We start from the raw sequence: 18,619 nt of genomic DNA, 5'->3' as shown, positions 1-18,619 counted from the left end.
TAGCACCAGCCCTTTAAAACATTCTATTTGAGTGACTAGAGTAAGACCAAATGTTGGACCAGAGGGCAGTGCCTTCTTTAAATCACCATCCAGAGATAATAAGAACTCTCTGGTGTGGCCATTGGGTGTCAAGGGCAGACACAGGCAAAGGAGGACAGGGGAGGAAAAAAAAATGGGAAAATAAAGTTGAGAAAGAGAAGGTGAGGAGTGAGTCAAAGAAGACTGTGAGGGTGAGTAAATGAAGAGGTACTATTTTATAAAGTCACACTCTTAATCTTCCTCTGTCCTTCCCTATCTGGACTTAAATTTTTTTAACTAAGAGAAAAGCTGAAAGACTGAATTTTGGGGGGTGGGGTCGGGTGGTGCTGTGCAGCTCGCAGGATCTTACTTTCCCGACCAGGGATTGAACCTGGCCCACAGCACTGAAAGTGCCAAGCCCTAACTATTGGACTGCCAGGGAATTCTTGGAATTTTGATAAATCATAATACCTTTAGGTGGCGGTGCCTCTTCCTTGGGCTTTGCGACAACCTTTTTAGCATCTTTCTTCACAGCTTTTTTGGTCACTAAAAAATAAGATGTCAGATGTAAATTTTACTAAAATGTTTTCAGGAGACTGGGAGGCTTACTGAAATTTATTTTTTCCATATGCTTGGATGATAACAAGAGACTCTGTACATTATTGTAAGATGCCTGTTTCAGAAAGATTTTGGACTAGAAAGTAGAAAAATTTGGGGGGAAGGAGAAAGAATATGTAAGTGAAAGTGAAAGTCATGTCTGATTGTGATCCCATGAACTGTAGCCCACCAGGCTGTTCTGTCCATGGAATACTCCAGGCAAGAGTAATGGAGTGGGTTGCCAATTCCTTCTCCAGGGGATCTTCCCCCTGAAGATCTTCCCAGCCCAGGGATTGAACCCCGGTCTCCTGCATTGCAGGCAGATTCTTTACCATCTGAGCCACCAGGAAGCCCACACTGATTTTATGCCTGCTTCAAGTTTTTGAAACATCCAGGGCAAACCCAGGTGATGTCATGTATAGAAAAGGTACACTATTTCATCTTTGTTTCACTTAGGTAAGACTGCTTTAAATTTGTCAGGAATAAGAATAACAAGTGAATTAGTAACATTAAAGTTCCACCTATGCTATATCGTGGTAATTTTCTTTTGTTAATGCTAACATATACCTTGATCCTGGCCCCAGATCATAACTTGATTATGGCTCCTAGTATTCGTGAATAATGACACTGTTTTGAATTTTTTAAATGTGATTTAATTTCTCAAGTTTCCCAGTGGGTACTTAGTCGTGTTGACAGTAGTGCTCAAAGCATAAATCACTCTTTGAGATGAATTATTATTCCTGACAACTAATATAAGCAGAAATCTATTTTTTGGTATTTGATTCTTGCTCATTTTTACTATCAGAAAGTAGATGAAATATAGTTAACTAAGTTTATGTAAGTTATAAAAATACTTTTCTTTGTTATTGAGATAGTTTAATCATAAAACTAGAAGTGTTTTTTATTTTTTTGTCTTTTAACTAGATTTCCCCTAAGGCTAGCTGAAAATTTTCTCAAGCTTTTGACACCAATTGTAATGGCTATTAGTGGATTAGCCTGGAGGCTACTACTGTAACGGTGGCTTGACTTTGGGAAAATGTGACCTTGACATGCAGAATTTTTTCCTGATGTTGCTGGGAGAATTCTGACAACAGTTCTGAACTCCTCAGAACTCTAGAAAGTCCAGGCACTCTGTTGATTAATTAGTTGAGAAGGTTCCAGGCACAAACAGTACAATTTATCTACTGAACTATTTAAGAGGGACAATTCCCTGACACACTCAAGAGTTTATTGGAGAGCTCTTTCCTTAGCTTTAGAAAAAAAAAAAAATCAAAGATATTCTAACTCATATTTTATAATGACATAGTGAATTTTAAGGAGTAGTTAACAGTGTAATTGAGGAAAAACACAATTTTAAACCTGACTATACACTAGCATTTTTTATTTCTATAAGTTTCACTAGGATTTGATTTTATTATTTTATTGCTATACAGAGTAGTTAGGAAAATATGAAATGTGAAATCAGCTTGTTATTAATGCTTAGACAGTGCACTAAGTCGTGTCCGACTCTTGCGACCCCATGGACTGACTGTAGCCTGCCAGGCTCCTCTGTCTATGGGATTCTCCAGGCAAGAATACTGGCAAGAATACTTAATGCTTAAGTGATTTTTAAAAAATATTTTTTTCTAATTATTTTCAGACTTTTAGGCACATGTCCAACACATTTAATTAATACTAAAATTATGTAACTTACATTTTGAAAGGCAATCCAACCTGCTGACCACTAGAGGGCCAACAAGTTGCACTAAACAACATTTTCCAGGTCTGTATATTCAATAATTAAATCCTATATTCTGGCATTTAGGTAGCTAACATATAATACCTTCAACACGTTTTTCTGGTGGTTTCTTTTCTTCAGGTAATGGTAGCAAAAGAGGGATGGGAGGAACAGCCGTAGGAGGAATTTCTAAAAAAATAAATGCCATCATAAGTAACATGGTTTGGTTTCTCATTTTGTGTGAAATACAATGAAAAGTCTCATGCATTTCTTTCAGTTCTTCAAAGGTGGTATAGTAGCAGTTCAATAGTCAGACCACATAAAAATAGCATCTATTTATAATTGCAACTACTCTTTTGCTTTGATTTTTAATTACACCGTGAAGAAGATAAAGTGGAAGGATACTATGGTTTGGCACTGGTAACTTTCTAGTGGTAGGCAGTACATTGCTTCTTTTTTATTTGTCTCATGCTAAGTCATGTCTGACTGTTGTGACCCTGTGGACTGTAGCCCGCCAGGCTCCTCTGTTCATGCGATTTTCCAGGCAAGAATACTGGAATGGATTGACATTCTCTCCTCTGGGAAGTATTCCCAATCCAGGGATCAAACCTGCATCTCCTGCATTGCAGGTGGATTCCGCTTAGCCACAGGGAAGCCCAGTGGTAGCATATTGCTGCTACCATATTCAAGACCGGGGCTGGGGGTGGGGGTGGTGGTTCTGGGTCTTTCTTACCTTCTGGTGGTATTGCTCTGATTGGCATGGTTGGAATTGGAACTCTGGAGTCAGGAATATCTGAAAAGAGACATTTAATAATGATAAGAACCAAAAGACTGAAAGCTCAGATATTTATTAGACAACTAAGATGTATTTGGTTGTTAGGCATTTCCAACAGCAGAATCTAAAATACAGAATCAAAGATATTAAGATTCTTCTGTAAGCAGTGACATATGCAAATTCATTCCCTGTGACAATCTGTTTTGTTCTATGGCCACATTGTTTGACCTGATCCTAGAAGTCAGCTGAATGTGACCTCATTACCTCTAATTTCCCAAACTCATAAAGCGTAACGTTGGTATTATTTTCCTGATGATAATTTTACTGAATAATATTTTGTATTAGTTTGGCTTCTATCACTTACAAAATTACACTGAATGTATTGTAAGCAAGGATTGATTTTCTTTTTTTTTAACTTACCAGGAGGCTTCATCTCAAGTTTTATTTCTGTAAAATAAAAAAAATGATGTATTAAAAAATTTAATAGAATTGTCTTGGCAGGTTACTTTGTCGCCAGAACCGCAGTGTGATTTGAATGGGGTGTTTTCTGACCTTTGGTTGTCAAGTACAGCTCTGCGGTGCTTCTTGCTTCACCTCTCGGCTCCAGTCGAGCAATTACTGAATAGACACCTAAGGGAAAAAGATGATGAAAACTGTGTGTTCTGATATGTTTGCAAACAACACTTCTTTGTTTAAACATAGTATTCATTTATATTTTTCTTTCCTAGGAAACTAACCTAGACAGAGTCATAGAGTATAAGCGTAAACTAGGGAAGAAATACATAAAACAGGAAAAGCTTAAATTATATATTCACAGGGACACTGTCAATTAAGTCACCTTCATCATCTGGGGTCACGTTGTGGATGGTCATATAATGGCAGCGCCCATCGTTCCTAAAGTTGTATTTCTGGCTCTCGGTCAGTTCCGTCGGTCCTTTGTACCAAGTTACGATGGCGTCATCGAAGGACACCTCACATTCGAAGGTGGCAGACTGGTGCTCGCTCACAACAATGTTCTGTATGCGCTTTGTAAACTGAATCGGTTCAGCTGTTTAAATAAAAAAGAGTTCAAATTTAGTTTGGGAGGAATTTCTTTCACTGTGCTTTTCCCTCAGATGTTCAAAGTGTCTTATCTTTTTATCTGATTGGAGAATAGCCGAAAGGGGCTGAAAATATAAAACAAGAAGAAAGTACACTTCTTTGCATCGGTACCAAAAAATTAACTCAATATTTAAGTGTACTCTTGTAAGATTAATGTGGAAAAGTAAAGGAATTCTGCAAGTCCTTATAATATTCACATGAAGAAAACAGTCAAGGTGCTTATAATCCAGGATAAAACTTAAAACTTTAAAGACGCTAGTGAAATGGGGGCTTCAAAAGAAAGGGAACATAAACTTCATCTTACTATACACTTTATTCCCTTTTGAAATTCTTTCCTCTGTAAAAGAATTCTGCCTTTCAGGTTCTAGAACTGTTTATTACGCGACCTTTATAACTTTTCTTGTGAAATAATTTTAAACTCAATAGGAAATCTGCTCTTCTAAATTTCACAGGATTCATTTTGAAGAGTTCTGAAACCTGCTTTGCAAGCACCAGTGGGCAGGCATGGAGTCCACCCCTTGCAAATGGCAAGGTGTACAGGAGGAGACGGGGCTGGAGTGGAGATCCTCCGGCAAAATTTCATCTGGAATTCAATGTGTCACAGCATTGTGAGCAGCTTAGATATCATACATAGTCTGGTGAGCTTTTTTTTTTTTTTTGAAGGATCATATAAAAAATAGGCAATTATTTTAAAAATAAGTGGTTTCAACTTTTAAATGGAAAACTATTAAAAATTTCTGAATTTTAAAATACAACCAGACCTTGATATCCACTGTAAAGCAAGTCAGAGATTTTGAAATGCTTATGTAAATAAGAAGGCACATAAGTTGTTATTTCAGCAGCTATAAATGGGTAGCAATGCCTGGAAGTAGAGCCCATCCTTAGAGCCAAATGTTGCTGAATACAGTCCAAAGCTGTAGGTCTTTAGGAAAGAAAATTCTTTGCTTCTAAATCTTGACATTCCATTTCATTTCAGAGATTCAGAAGGTTGGAATGTGATCTTCATGTGAAATAACTGTTTTTGAAAAATAAGTGCTAATCATATATCACATATATTATTAATTCTATCTATACAGTTTCATACAGATAGAGTCAAACTGATGCCTATAAACAAAATGTCATCTCCTAGTGAAGACATATAGCCATGAAATCTGGTCCTTTCTCTAAGATTTATTTCTAGGATTCAAAATCAGAGACGTGAGATTTATGGCATTTAGTAGAATTGCAAAAAATTGAATTTAGAAGAAATCATGAAATTTATCAGAAATAACTGTTAGAAAGTCGTGTCATTGTTTAGATTGAAATCTACTGGTCCAAACCAACTATAAAAATGGATCGGCACTTATGGGAATACTTCCCTTTTGATTTTGTATAGACTTTGAGACATGAGTGCATGGTTTGCTGTGAGTGTGTTGGGAAATGGGATCGCACAAGCACTTTAGGCACGTGAGAGGCAAGGCTGCAGGGGTTGTGCATAGTATTTGCCTCTGACTCATGCTCTGGTCACTCCAGCCATACTCTTTCACCCACCTTCAATCCTGAGCTCTGCTGAAGTTTCGAGGTCTTCGTGTTTGCAGGTGTATCGACCCTGGTCCTCTGCTCGAACATCTGCAATGGTCAGCTTATGGACTTTGTGCTCCACTTCTGTTTTGTATCGACCTTGGGGTTTAAGGATTCTGCCATTTCTGAACCATTCAGATCTTACATTTGGCACTGAAAACTGGCAGGTCATGGTACAAGTCTGGCCTTCTTTCAAAGTTACATCCTGAAGATGCCGTTCCCAGGCAGGCTCTGTGGGTATAATACAGTACATATTTTGTTTGATATCACATGTGATGTATTCAAAAGTAAATTCATCTCATCAGTTTTTTTTTTTTTTTTAGTAATAAAACTCGTTTTACTTACCAATTACAGTTAGTTTAGCACTAGCAATGTGTGGACCACACACCAATCTGTAATTGCCCTGATCTTTAAGTTGACAGTTTTTGACTCTGAGTGTATGTCGATCACCATCAATGCTTATTTCAAACTTATCACTGGGTTCCAGTTTTTCAGTTCCTTTGTACCATGAAAGCTTGATTTCTGGATAATTAATCTTAATGTCAATTTCAAACACAGCATCATTATCTTTCAAAACTGTCTGATTTTCAATGTCCTTGATCAGAGTGACAGGCTAGGAGAATAAAAAATTAAAATGCATTAGTCACTCCTTCCCTTGTAATTTCCAATAATTTGTTCATTTTGTCATCAGCATGATTCATTTTACCTCTGTCTGTGACAGTCTTTGCTGAATAAATGATACAAGTTCCTCAAATTCCTTCTCGTCCTTCTCTGACTTCTCTATTTCTTCAATTTCCTAAGGAGAAAACAGTAGAATTATTACATATGGAAAAGATTTTGAATTAGAAGATGGATGATTATATTCAGCTTCCATTCTTTTTTTGTTTTGTTTTTTTTTTCAGCTTCCATTCTTGATGCTGCTTAGGTTATATTAAGATATTATACAATTGTAGGGTCTGGAAATTCAAAAGGTGTAAGCTAGATGTTTCAAGTGTGAATTTTTAGAGATTATACTATACACAAAAGAGCATACCAATCTATGTGTCTCTTCTCCTTCAGTTTGCTTTAGCAGTTCAAATGCTTGAAGAAGACCCCGGAAATCAGTGATTCCATACATGCGGGCATATTTTTCGTATTCTTTTGGATCAACATTTTTGAGAAGTTCCATGATATCAATTTCCTCTTCTTCCCCAGCTCCTTTCTTTAAGACTGGAGTCCTAAATGAAATAAGAAATAAACATGAATTACCTCTCTTCTACTTATTCTGAATTGTCTACCATCATTCAATGATTATAAATATAATTACATTTTATTCACAAAGTTATAGTTCTGTGTTCTTTATTTAATAACTACTAGTTTTACCATGTTAAACAAACAAACAAAACTGTGAAACAAACAAACAAAAAATGTGGGTTTGGAGACGGAGTGGATTAAGATTGGACCATAGTGCCAGGTACAGAGATTGATCAAAGAGTTTAAGAAAGGAAAGAAAACAAGTATTCTTGTAAACTGTACAACAAAAGAGGCTACTGAAAGAAAAAGGAAAAATGATAACAATCATGGAAAATATTAATAACGAACACATATATATCATGGGAAATGTGTAGAAATTAAATGTTGATTGATTGATCATGATGAAACATAATTGGTATCGATATTACTGGTAATTATGGAAAATGTTTAAAACAGTTGATCTAGAAAGCCATTCAGAGTAAGGAAAATTACAGGTAGAACCAAAAATTTGATGTCTAGACACAGATTTTCTATAAGCCATTTCCTTTGTTCAAAGTTTTAATAAAAATTTACTTCGTTCTCAAAACTTTCTGATGATTATTTAGAAACTGACATTAAGGTACCACTAGCTTCCACTCAAATACTATATATTTCCTTAGCTGTTAAAACATCTTTGTGCTTATTTTCTTTCACAATCTGAATCTTGGAGGGGACGGTCCACAAAGGGAATATTACCAAAAGCGATGTTTTACGGAACTTACTTTTTCAGCATTGCTCTAAGATCTCCTTCAATTTTCTCTTGTTTCTTCCTTTCATCCACCTGTAGATTAACATTACTTTCAATTTCACCATGTTTATTAAATGCAACACATCGGTATAAGCCAGAATCGGTTTTTGTGGTGTCTCTGATCTCCAGCTTTGCTTCATCGCCTTTTTGGTGGATCAGTATTCGACCTCCTTGGTTCAGTTGTCTCCATTTCCCTTTTGTCCACTTAACATTTGGAATTGGGTCACCTCCAACTTTTGCAATGAATGTTGCAGTGGTTTCTAAGGAACAATGAAAACAATTCAATAAAAATTTAATTTTCCAAAACCAGTTTTTCTGAAATTAAATCAGTAGTAAAATGTACAAGATAGATGAAGATATACTTTTCATGAAGTACTTACTTTCTACAACTCTGATACTCTGAGGTTCTGATACGAAGAAGAGTTTTCCATCTACTGCTGCTTTCTTAGCTGCTGGGACGGCAGCTGGCTTGTCTAAAAAAAAAACACATGTACATGTTTTGTTATCACAATTACCTTAAAATTGCAATACATAATTTTCTTTGAAAAGTAGACTTTAAGAGTTTGGCAATGTCACAAATATTATGAACTCTATATGAGTGGATTGCAGAAGATAAAGCAATTTCACAGACATTTATAACCAGTGACAGCTACCGCAAGCAGACTGAACTACAATCACATCAATAGCATCAAGTTTTATACCTCTAGACTTGGTTTCATTACATAGATTTCCTTTAGGGATATAATATCAGGCTATCTGATATTATTAGTTAGCATTGCAACTTGACATGAATTTGAACAAACTCTGGGAGACAGTGGAAGATAAAGCAGCCTGGTGTGCAGCAGTCCATGGAGTTGCAAAGAGTTGGACATGACTTAATGACTGAACAGTAACAACAAGAAGTCAGGCTACCTTATGTCACATTATTACACAGGATCATTTCTGGAACTCCATTTAGTTATGTTTTTGGATATGGTGAAAAAAATGTCAAGAAATGTGATGGTGAACTTGGGCACTTTCAGAAAATTCATCTGGAAATTATTGCCATGAAATGATCTAGTATTTCAATTACAATGAAGAGGCTATAAATTGCAAATGAGCAATAACTGATGCTTCTAAAAATCTAATTTCATTCTTTTTTAAATTGTAATCAGCAAACATAAGCAGTTGATCTAAACAATAGTGTCAAGAAATCTGTACCTTTAATGGTCACTTTTGATTTGGAAGTGTCACTTCCAGCCACATTAGAAGCTTTACACACATAATCTCCTGCATCTGCTTTAGTCACATCCTTAAGTTCTAGCACAGCAGTCCCATTAGCAAAGCTGAAGCTGCATCTGTCTGAGGGCTTTATTTCTCTGCCAGCCTTCAACCACTGGATCCTGATGGGTTCTGATCCCCAGACATGGCAGCTGAGTTGCACAAATTCTCCTTCACTTGCTGTTACTGGGGTAAGGTGCTGATCAAACACAGGTGGCTTCTTAGGTTCTAGAATTAAAAAGGTATTTTCATGAGGAACATAACAACAAAAAAGTATTAAATTCTAGAAAAGAACGTTTTGCCTCTAACAGGTAGCACTGATTGCTATATATAGTAGAATTGAATCGCGTGCCTTTATTTCTGAAAACACTGGTTACACATGTTGGATTTTAAAAATAGAAAAAGGTTTAAAAACAAGCAAAGAACAGATGCCATGCTGCCCATGAATTACCCAAGTGTCTGTGTCCTGATTCAGCACTACAAACACCGCACTGGCAGTTACTGTAAACTTCGGTGTCACATAGTATACTATTGATTCTCTCAAACTTGGGTGCAGCTGTATTTTCACTGAACCCTGAAATCTAAGAGCCTATTGGAGAATTCTGTGCATGATATGCAATGCTGGCTATCCTTTGGGAAAGAAAGCCAACATTTGAGTGATCCATGAGCCCACATCTTAATATGTGATTTTCCTTGATGTTCAGATTTAGTTATTATATGTAGCTACAGTAGCATTTAAAAACCCAATCTTTGCCCAAAGGAATGAGGAGTTGAAGCTCAGTGCTCAACTGAAAACCAATGAAGAAGACATCAGTAACATGACAGGAAGGCTGTGTACAGCTCAGTGTTATGTAATGATTTTACTGAACTGTTCTGAGACGTACATTTAAGAAGAATAAGGCAACATTTATGATTGCACAGATGAAAACTTCTGCTGCCTTACTCTTTAAAATTCTATGTATTAAAAAGCCTCAGAATTCTATAGAAAGTATTTATCTATCTACTCCATGGCAAAACCATCATGAATGTAAATCATGAATAAAAGCCACCACTAAGCACATATTCATCTTACTAAATGTGTTTAAATGCATTTAAGTCCTATTAAATGAATGATAAAATCTGAATTACAAGTTAATTCAATGATATTACCTTATTAGTAATATTAACCTACTGATGATATTAGCCTATTGTCTGGGCACCCTGAAATGGCCAGCTAGATGATCAGAGTTGGTAATTAACTCCCAGCTGTTCAATGAAGTTAGATTGCAAAGTGATTTTGATGAACTGCCTCATAATCATCTGGATGAAGCCATTACAGTTAGAAGATCAGATTGAGACAATCTCCTTAAACAATACAGTCTATTTCTTCGCCTCAAGCTATGACTGTATATTTGTAATGATATACATCTTTCCACCCATTTTTTCTCTTCGAGTAAATTTTATCCTTTTGCATGAGATTAATATTAATTTACAGGATAAATGCTTTGGGAAATATATGTCAGACATAATGCTTTAGAAATATCCTTAGAAAAGAGAATGCTTCAGAATGTGATAGACCTCATAATAAGCAAAGCTAATACAGTATTCAATGATGAAAATTTTTCAAAATTTAAAAACAAGTGTGCTTCATAAAATTTTGTAAGTCACTTGTGCATGAATTTCAAAGTAGCCTTAGACTTCTAACTACCTGGCAACATTTTGGGATGTGATTTACAAGCTAAGATACATAGTCTATAATGACACCTACTTTGCTGGGTCATGTAATTAAATGACAAATAATACATATACATACATATATATATCTTAGTAAACATAAGTGAAATTGTAGCAAGCCAATTAAATAATATATATCTGGAATCCAGAAGTAGGTTGAGATGTCAGAAGAAACACACATGGCTGTCTAATGGACAGAAAGGAAAAACGCATCATGCTGGGGCAGTCAAGGAGACTTACCTTTGATGACGATCGAAGATGTACATAAAGCAGAGCCTGCATCATTCGACACTTTGCATGTGTACAAACCAGCATCGTCCATGCCTGCCCTCTTGATTTGCAGCAGAAGTGTGTTGTTCTTGAATGTGATTTCACAGTTAGATGTTGGATGGATCTCTATGTTATTTTTGTACCAAGCAACAGAGATGGGTTGGGAACCAGCAACACGGCCCTCAAGTTTGAAAGAATTCCCTTCTGTTTCTTCTACTGTCTCTGAGAGTTTTTTCGTGAAACTTGGTGGGATCAGCCGCTCTGTAAGAAAGTTCAAGGACATATGAAGTGGAATCCAGAAGTAAGTTATTAATAGGAGGCTTTTGAAGAGAGAGAAGCCATATTTTAAGCTCAAAATCAATGCTGACCAACTAAATACAGCATATTAGTGTAATGTTCCTAAATATTTTGCCTCCCTCCACAAGCTTATTGTATTTATTTTTATTTTTAAATTAAAAAAATTACTTTATATCAGAATATAGCTGATTAACAATGTTGTATGTTTTAGTTTTAACAAGTTTATTTTAAACTGTTCTCTGATTTATGGGATGGATGATAAGAATAACTTATGGCCAGTTATAGAACCAGATATTTGTAAAAAGTAAAAGGAGGGGGAGAGAAACTTTAGAGAAATGCAGATTTTAAAAGATCATTTTTTTCTCTGGAGAAACTTATTTCTTCTGAAACTTTTTTTTTTTTATGTCAGTGGTTCAAAAATGTCCTAAATGAAAAAAAAAATCCTAAATATTATCTGTTCTAACAAAACTGATATGCAAAGATACCTTTTATATTGAGCTGAGCTGTACAGGAGTCCTTTCCCACTTCATTGACAGCATAGCATGTATACTGTCCAGAGTCTCCTTTGTCCACTTTTAGGATGGTCAGGTGGGCACTGTTTTCCAGATAACTAATCTGGTAGTTTCCACCACTTCGGATCTCTCTGTTGTCTTTAGCCCAGGCGACCTTTATTGGCTGTGTCCCAGTCACGTGGCACTCAAAGTCCGCACTCTCTCCCACCACAGCATCCACAGGGGCCAGAGGGATGTCAAAGAAGGGGGGGTTCTTCCCCTCTGGGAGGACAGCAGAAAGACAAGGTTTCAGGCTCCATACCTGACCGTCCTAGGTCACACAAATCGTCCTCCCCTAATTTCAAATTTGGTTCTAACAATTTTACTTACAAAATTAGAAGCTTAGGGATTCACGCACCTGTGAGAATGAGTCTGGCACTGGAAGAAGCAGAACCTATAGGATTTGTAGCTGTGCAAGAATATTGGCCTGCAAAACTCCGATCAGTTTGGAAAATGTTTAGAGTGGCCACATTATCTAAAAATGATGCTTGTATGTTGGGGCTGTCTTTCACTGGCCTGCCATCTTTAAACCAAGACACTGAGATAGGTTCTGATCCACTGACGGCACACTCAAAAACAACTGGCAGCCCAACTGTTTCCTGAACATCTCTCAACTGTCGAGAAAATGATGGTGGAAGTTTTTGCTCTGTAGGAAGAGAATTAAAGTGATGAATACTTCTGGACATTTTGAATTTACTGAATATTCTTCTCACAATTATTGTTACCTAGATAATAGAACTCCTATAAAAACATCAGGATATCAGGAGATATTCACAACTCTTAAATTAACTTGGACTCAGGGAAAAGCAGGTAAATTTTTGGAGCAAAAGTTTTAATTTGATGGCATGCTGATACATGTTATGGAGAAGGGAATGACAACCCACTCCAGTATTCTTGCCTGAAGAATCTCATGGACAGAGGAGCCTGGCGGGCTACAGTTCATGGGGTCGCAAAGAGTCAGACATGACTGAGTGACTGACACCAATGCGTGGTAGGTGTAAAAATATGTAAGCCAATAGAAAAACTGATTAGTTTAAGGTATATTTCTGGCATGTAGCAGATTCTCTTACTTTTTAAGACTGCTTTCCAGCAATCTGAATGAGACACTCAGGGAGTAAGGATTTAAAAATATGGTTATTTGTTTTTCTTAAAGATTTAATTATAGAGGCAAATGATGACATGATCCTTCTAACTGAAGATTTAGTCATTTTATTTCTCTCTGTAAAGGTGATTGAAAAAGATAATCTAATTTGTAGGTAGAACTACTTAAGCAGAAAACTTTGCATTTGGAAAGATTTCTCCAAAAAGAAAACCCTCACCAGATATTTAAAATCTTGTTCAAAAGACACACATTCATTCACTTTAAAAATATTGCAATCACCTTGAACAGTCAGGAAAGTTGACGAAGAAACTTCTCCCACACTGTTTTCAGCTCGGCAGATATATTCTCCGCTGTCATTACTGTCAACCTGGTTGAAAACCAATGTAGCAACATTGTTCCTAAAATGCATCTTGTAGGTAGCAGTAGGTCTCAATTTTGTATCCCCTTTAAACCAGGACACGGCAATTTCAGGGGTCCCGCCAAGCTGGCATTGTAACGAGGCAGAATCTCCAACAGTCACCTTCACAGGCTCCAACTGCCTGACAAAATATGGTGGTTCTACAGACAAGAGAGAGAATCAGTCATGAAGGAGGCATGCTGCAGGGGTTATGTGTATGCAAAGATGGGAATGTGCAATCACAACAAACCTAGTATCAGGATCTGTGCTGAACAGGAGTCTTTTCCGGAAGTGTTCTCAATGTAACAGTTGTACTGCCCTGCGTCCTCCACTGTGCTGCTTGGGATTTCCAGGATCGCAGATCTTTCAGTTGTGGTTATGTTACACCTCTGAGATGGAGTCACGTTTATGCCATTTTTCTTCCATGTCACGGAAATGGGAGGAGTTCCAGTGTATGTGCCCTCTAGGATCAGAGGTTTTCCTTTCTCTATGCTGTAATCATTGAGCTTCTTTACAAATCTGGCTGGGGCTGTAGCAGACAAATCGAAAATACGATATCAAACACATATACACATGGATATGGGCATATCTAGTACTTCACCTATGTTAACTGTACAAATGCAGAATAGCAGTCAAACAAACCTTTTACGTAGAGATGTGTTGTACAAGAAACTTTGCCAGCTTCATTAGTAACGATGCAGGTATACTCCCCACTCTGTGATGTATCTACGTCAAACAACTCCAGTTCAGCAACTGAATCCTCCAAAGACACATTACATGTGTCCCCTGGTACTAGTTCAGTGCTTCCCTTGAACCAGCTAACACTGAAAGGGGGTGTTCCTTTTACAATGCTTGTGAAGGTTACATTGGTTCCAGTTAAAACATCCATGGGGTCAGGTTTCTGAACAAAAGATGGTGGTTCTAAACAAAAAAGCACATATCAGAAAAAGGTTAACAATTTTGAATTTTGATTATAAAAATGTTTAATGCATAATGAAATGCAATGATATTTTACTGTATTTTGGACTGACCTCTCACAGTCAAAGGAGCACTGCACTCATCAGAACCGGCCACATTAGTAGCTATACACGTGTAGTTGCCAGCATCTGATTCTTCCAGCATGTTCACAGTTAAAGCACATGTGTTATCTGTCAGGGTGGTCTGGTATTTCCTTCCACTGCTAATCTCGTTTCTTTCATGGAACCAGGAGACGGAGATTGGAGGTGATCCATAGACTTTACACTCCATTACCACCGAGGAACCAGACAGACCATTTGTCTCTTTCAATCTTCTCGTGAACGAAGGAGGAACAATTCGGTCTGAATGTGATAAAAATCAAACAAACAAGGGACATCAGTTATAAAATGATTTGAAGAGAGAATTATTGTCTTTTTGATGGAATATCCCTAGATCCATTTGGCTCTTTTGTGGGGGTATCAAAGAACTGCCCGAGGCTTCACACAATGGAGAGCCTTGAGAATCAATGGGCAAGATGTGCTAATTGACTTAGGAATTTTGGTCTCTCTTTGCTGTGTATCATTATGTGGAGAATTATTCCAGCATAACCAACAGTAGAAAACCACAGTATCCTCATTCCTTACTCAGGAATTAAGTTTTATGCCTACCACCCTGAATTGTGGTAATTCCTCCAAGAGAAAGGAATAGAACTTTTGGGCTTGCTTTTCTCCTATCTCTATAATGAGATGGTTGGATGGCATTGTTGATTCAATAGACATGAGTCTGAGGAAGCTCTGGGAGATAGACAGTGAATGACAGGGAAGCCTGGCATGCGGGAGATAGTGAATGACAGGGAAGCCTGGCAGGCTACAATCCATGGGGCTGCGAAGAGTCAGACATGGCTTAGCAACGGAACAACAACAGGATAGGCATATTACCTCTAATTTTGCTGTTGCAGAATGTCAGACTCATGTCACACTGTAGAATGTGGAGCTTCTCATACACATACATGTAAAGCAGGAACTATACTATGATCACACCGAAACAAAAACCCAACCAACCAACCTGAAACTTGCACTGAGGCTGTGCAGCTGTCTTTGCCCACAGGGTTCTGCACCTCAAAACTGTACACCCCACTGTCACTGGGGGCCACATTAATGATCTTAAGGCCAGACACTTTGTTGAAGAAGCTTATTTTGTATTTGTTGTCACTTGTCAGCTCTTTTCCATCCTTAAACCACTTGGTCGTGAGTTCGGGTGTGCCAGTGACCGAGCATTCCAAGGTACAGGTGTCTCCTGTGGTCACTGTTATGGATTCTGGCTTTTCCACAATTGCTGCAGGCTCTGGAATGAGATACAAATTGCATTCAAGTGTTAAAACCCCATGGAAAAACTAAGGAAGACACAGGTTCTGGTAAGTGTATGCCTTCTACTCATGATGACATTCTCTCTGCACTAACCGAGGATGGACACCGTGGCAGAACACTCTTGCATTCCGGCATCGTTTTTGATCTGACAGGTGTATTTCCCGGCGTTGGCTGTTTCCGCTCTTGAAAACTGTAGGGTTGCAGTGTTTTCTGAATAAGAGATCCATATGTTGTCACTTTCTCTGACGATCTCCCCCTTGTCTTTGAACCACACCACGGAAATGGGCTCAGCGCCCTCAACAGTAGCCTGAAGCTGAACTTCTTCACCAACGATGGTAGAAACATCACTGGGCTTCTTCACAAACCTTGGTGGCGCTGAAGAAAAGGGGGCAAAAAAAAAAAAAGAGATTTAAAAGGTGTGGGGCTAAGAGTATTTCCCTCAAAGCCATCAATGCCAGGAATCAAACTAGTGATCATGCACTCCTTGCATTTCTTAAAGAGGCATTTCTGGTGAGTGGGAGCAAGAATGCATTAGAGTTTTGTACTTTTCTGGCCTTGCCACAAGGCTTGTGGGATCTTAATCTCCTGACCAGGGATTGAATCCTAGGCCACCGAGTGAAAGTGTCGTGTCCTGACCACTAGACCACCAGGGAACTCTCCTAGAGTTTGTGTTAAGCAGAAGGAGTTGAACACCTTTGCTTCTCTAGCTTTCTAATCCAATCAAAATCTACTGGGAAAACTGTTTAAAAGGGTATTTAGTAGGATTTGAAATGCACACTAAACATAAAAAGATTTAGGAAAGGAGAAAGGGGGAAAGTAGAAGAGACACTAGTGGAGAAGGATGGAGCCAGAGCTGAGGGGTCAACAGGGTATTAAAGTTAGAAGGAAAATACTAGTAAGCACGAGAGGCTGAAGTCACTCTAACCTTTCAGAGTGATGGAGCCCACACAGGTGTCACTTCCCACATCATTCGTGGCTTTGCACTGATACTCCCCAACGTCCGCAGCATCAACGCTCAGAATGTGAATACTCGTCAGGAAGTTCTCAGACATGATCTTGTACTTTTTGCCACTCCTAAGTTCTCTCTTGTCTTTATGCCATGAAACTTGAAATGGGGGAGTGCCCTGAAGCTCACATTCAAGGTGAACATCAGCTCCTTTCAGTGTTTCAACGGGATGAGGCTTTTTGCGGAAAATGGGTGGTTCTAAAGTTGGAAGAAAATCAAGTTAGAAAGAAAGGGGAATTAGGCTGTATTCTCTAAGTATGTATTTACAAGTAAAAATCAGTTGTCTAGTCCAACATAGAGAGTATCACTTCCAATTTTCTATTGTATCCTTTAAAACTTTTAGAACCTTGGAGAGTCCAACAGGGAATTGAGAGGACAGCTAGGATGTGCAAGACATAAAAGATGGGTAAATGCTACTCTCCCACTTTGTCCCAGATAGCTAGTGGGAAGCTGCTGTATATATAGCCCAGGGAGCTCAACTAGGTGCTCTGGGATGACCTAGAGGGGTTGGATGGGGAATGGGGCTTAAGGAGGGGGTATTTGTATACTTATGGCTGATTCACACTGTGGTGCAGCAGAAACAAACACCACACTGCAAAGCAATTATATCCCAATTTACAAAGAGAGCGAAGAGCTGACCTTTAACTTTCAAGGAGGTGGTGCTGCTCGCACTGCCGGCGGCATTGCAGGCCTCGCAGGTGTAGTCGCCACTGTCTTCCACGCTGAGCCCGTGCATTTCCAACACTGCCACTGAGTCCACGAACGACATTCTGAATTTACTGCTCTCTTGAATTTCAGTCTCGCCCTTGTACCATAAAACTTTGATTTCTGGAGACCCTCCTATTTTACATTCGTATCTTGTAGATTCATCTTGCTTCACGATTCTTGAAGGTTCTAGCTTCTTAATGAACCTGGGCGGTTCTATGAAAGCAAGAAAGAAAACACAAGGGAAGAGATGGGAAAGACACGTATAATTCAGGATGAAGGGAAAACTCAAAAAGAGAGGTCTTTAGCTCTGGAAAACATATTAATTTGCTATAGTTCAAGAAAGAATAGGTAAGTGAAATCTAAATCCTGAAGTAAAATGCCTTTACTTTTGTAAGCACCCACATTAAATATTATTGCAAAAGGAAGGAAGAAGAGACATTAATCCTTGTGCAATCCTCCTACCAGCAAAAGAATCACTTCTTTGTGCAAGATCAGAGGCAGAGTGTGCATCTGTTGGTGAAAGCACTCTATGGTTTACAGGGATTAAGAGCATTTGATTACTTTCTTGTATGTGAACCAGTACAGGTCTGTCGTTTCCTATGGCTGCAGAGATACCAGTTATGTGCCAGGAAGAGTCAGAGTAGCAAAACTGGGTCAGATATCTTAATATTTTAAAGTGCTATTTTCTCCTCTAGGACTTGAATAGATATTTCTTCAACCTCTATGATAGCCCTTTGAAGTGGGGAGAGCAACACTTTCTTCATTAACTGAATCAGAAAATTCAAGTTTAGGGAGATAAAATAATTAGCAATATGTCACAGGGCACATGGGCTGCTGAATCTAACTCTATTTTAATTTCAAGTTATTTATAAACTGTCACCACAAAAAGTCTTTAAAAATGCTCTCATGAGTTAGACCAGCAGCTCACTGAGTTAATTTCTGACCACAGCAGACAGGAACTGTTTTTGCTACCTTGAGACATGGTTGCCTTCCATGATGTAAGATATTAATGTACTCTCCAGTCCCCTGACTTCCACTATTATTTAAGTGAGGCTAGCAGAAGAGAAGAATTTGACACAATCTGACTCTTCTTGAAGGGCTTTATAGTTTGAGGTAAGGAACAAAACCATTAATTTACAAACTACTGTGGAAAAATATATCATTCAAGACAACTTCCTTTTATTGTCCTAAGATAGTTTCTTT

At 38.1% G+C, this 18,619-nt stretch overlaps 1 protein-coding gene across 2 annotated transcripts in view; it reads right to left on the bottom strand.

Moving 5' to 3' along the window:
* Window positions 1-18,619, bottom strand: part of TTN (titin) — a 275,391-nt gene that overhangs the window by 165,572 nt on the left and 91,200 nt on the right. For both annotated transcript variants that reach the window (XM_061434167.1, XM_061434175.1), the window contains exons 87-110: window positions 17,348-17,629; window positions 16,628-16,906; window positions 15,796-16,077; window positions 15,401-15,679; window positions 14,410-14,697; window positions 14,021-14,299; window positions 13,629-13,907; window positions 13,261-13,539; window positions 12,238-12,525; window positions 11,814-12,101; window positions 11,002-11,292; window positions 8,989-9,276; window positions 8,169-8,261; window positions 7,763-8,048; window positions 6,802-6,985; window positions 6,475-6,564; window positions 6,114-6,381; window positions 5,739-5,999; window positions 3,946-4,155; window positions 3,660-3,737; window positions 3,528-3,554; window positions 3,066-3,125; window positions 2,438-2,521; window positions 490-564 (exon numbers count right to left, since the gene is read on the bottom strand). In XM_061434167.1, the coding sequence (XP_061290151.1) occupies window positions 490-564; window positions 2,438-2,521; window positions 3,066-3,125; window positions 3,528-3,554; window positions 3,660-3,737; window positions 3,946-4,155; window positions 5,739-5,999; window positions 6,114-6,381; window positions 6,475-6,564; window positions 6,802-6,985; window positions 7,763-8,048; window positions 8,169-8,261; window positions 8,989-9,276; window positions 11,002-11,292; window positions 11,814-12,101; window positions 12,238-12,525; window positions 13,261-13,539; window positions 13,629-13,907; window positions 14,021-14,299; window positions 14,410-14,697; window positions 15,401-15,679; window positions 15,796-16,077; window positions 16,628-16,906; window positions 17,348-17,629 (5,118 nt within the window). The remainder of the gene's footprint in view (window positions 1-489; window positions 565-2,437; window positions 2,522-3,065; window positions 3,126-3,527; window positions 3,555-3,659; window positions 3,738-3,945; window positions 4,156-5,738; window positions 6,000-6,113; window positions 6,382-6,474; window positions 6,565-6,801; window positions 6,986-7,762; window positions 8,049-8,168; window positions 8,262-8,988; window positions 9,277-11,001; window positions 11,293-11,813; window positions 12,102-12,237; window positions 12,526-13,260; window positions 13,540-13,628; window positions 13,908-14,020; window positions 14,300-14,409; window positions 14,698-15,400; window positions 15,680-15,795; window positions 16,078-16,627; window positions 16,907-17,347; window positions 17,630-18,619) is intronic.

This window comes from Bos javanicus, chromosome 2 (assembly GCF_032452875.1).
Source record: "Bos javanicus breed banteng chromosome 2, ARS-OSU_banteng_1.0, whole genome shotgun sequence".
Classification (NCBI taxonomy): domain Eukaryota; kingdom Metazoa; phylum Chordata; class Mammalia; order Artiodactyla; family Bovidae; genus Bos; species Bos javanicus.
This window is presented reverse-complemented; position numbering and strand designations above follow the sequence as displayed.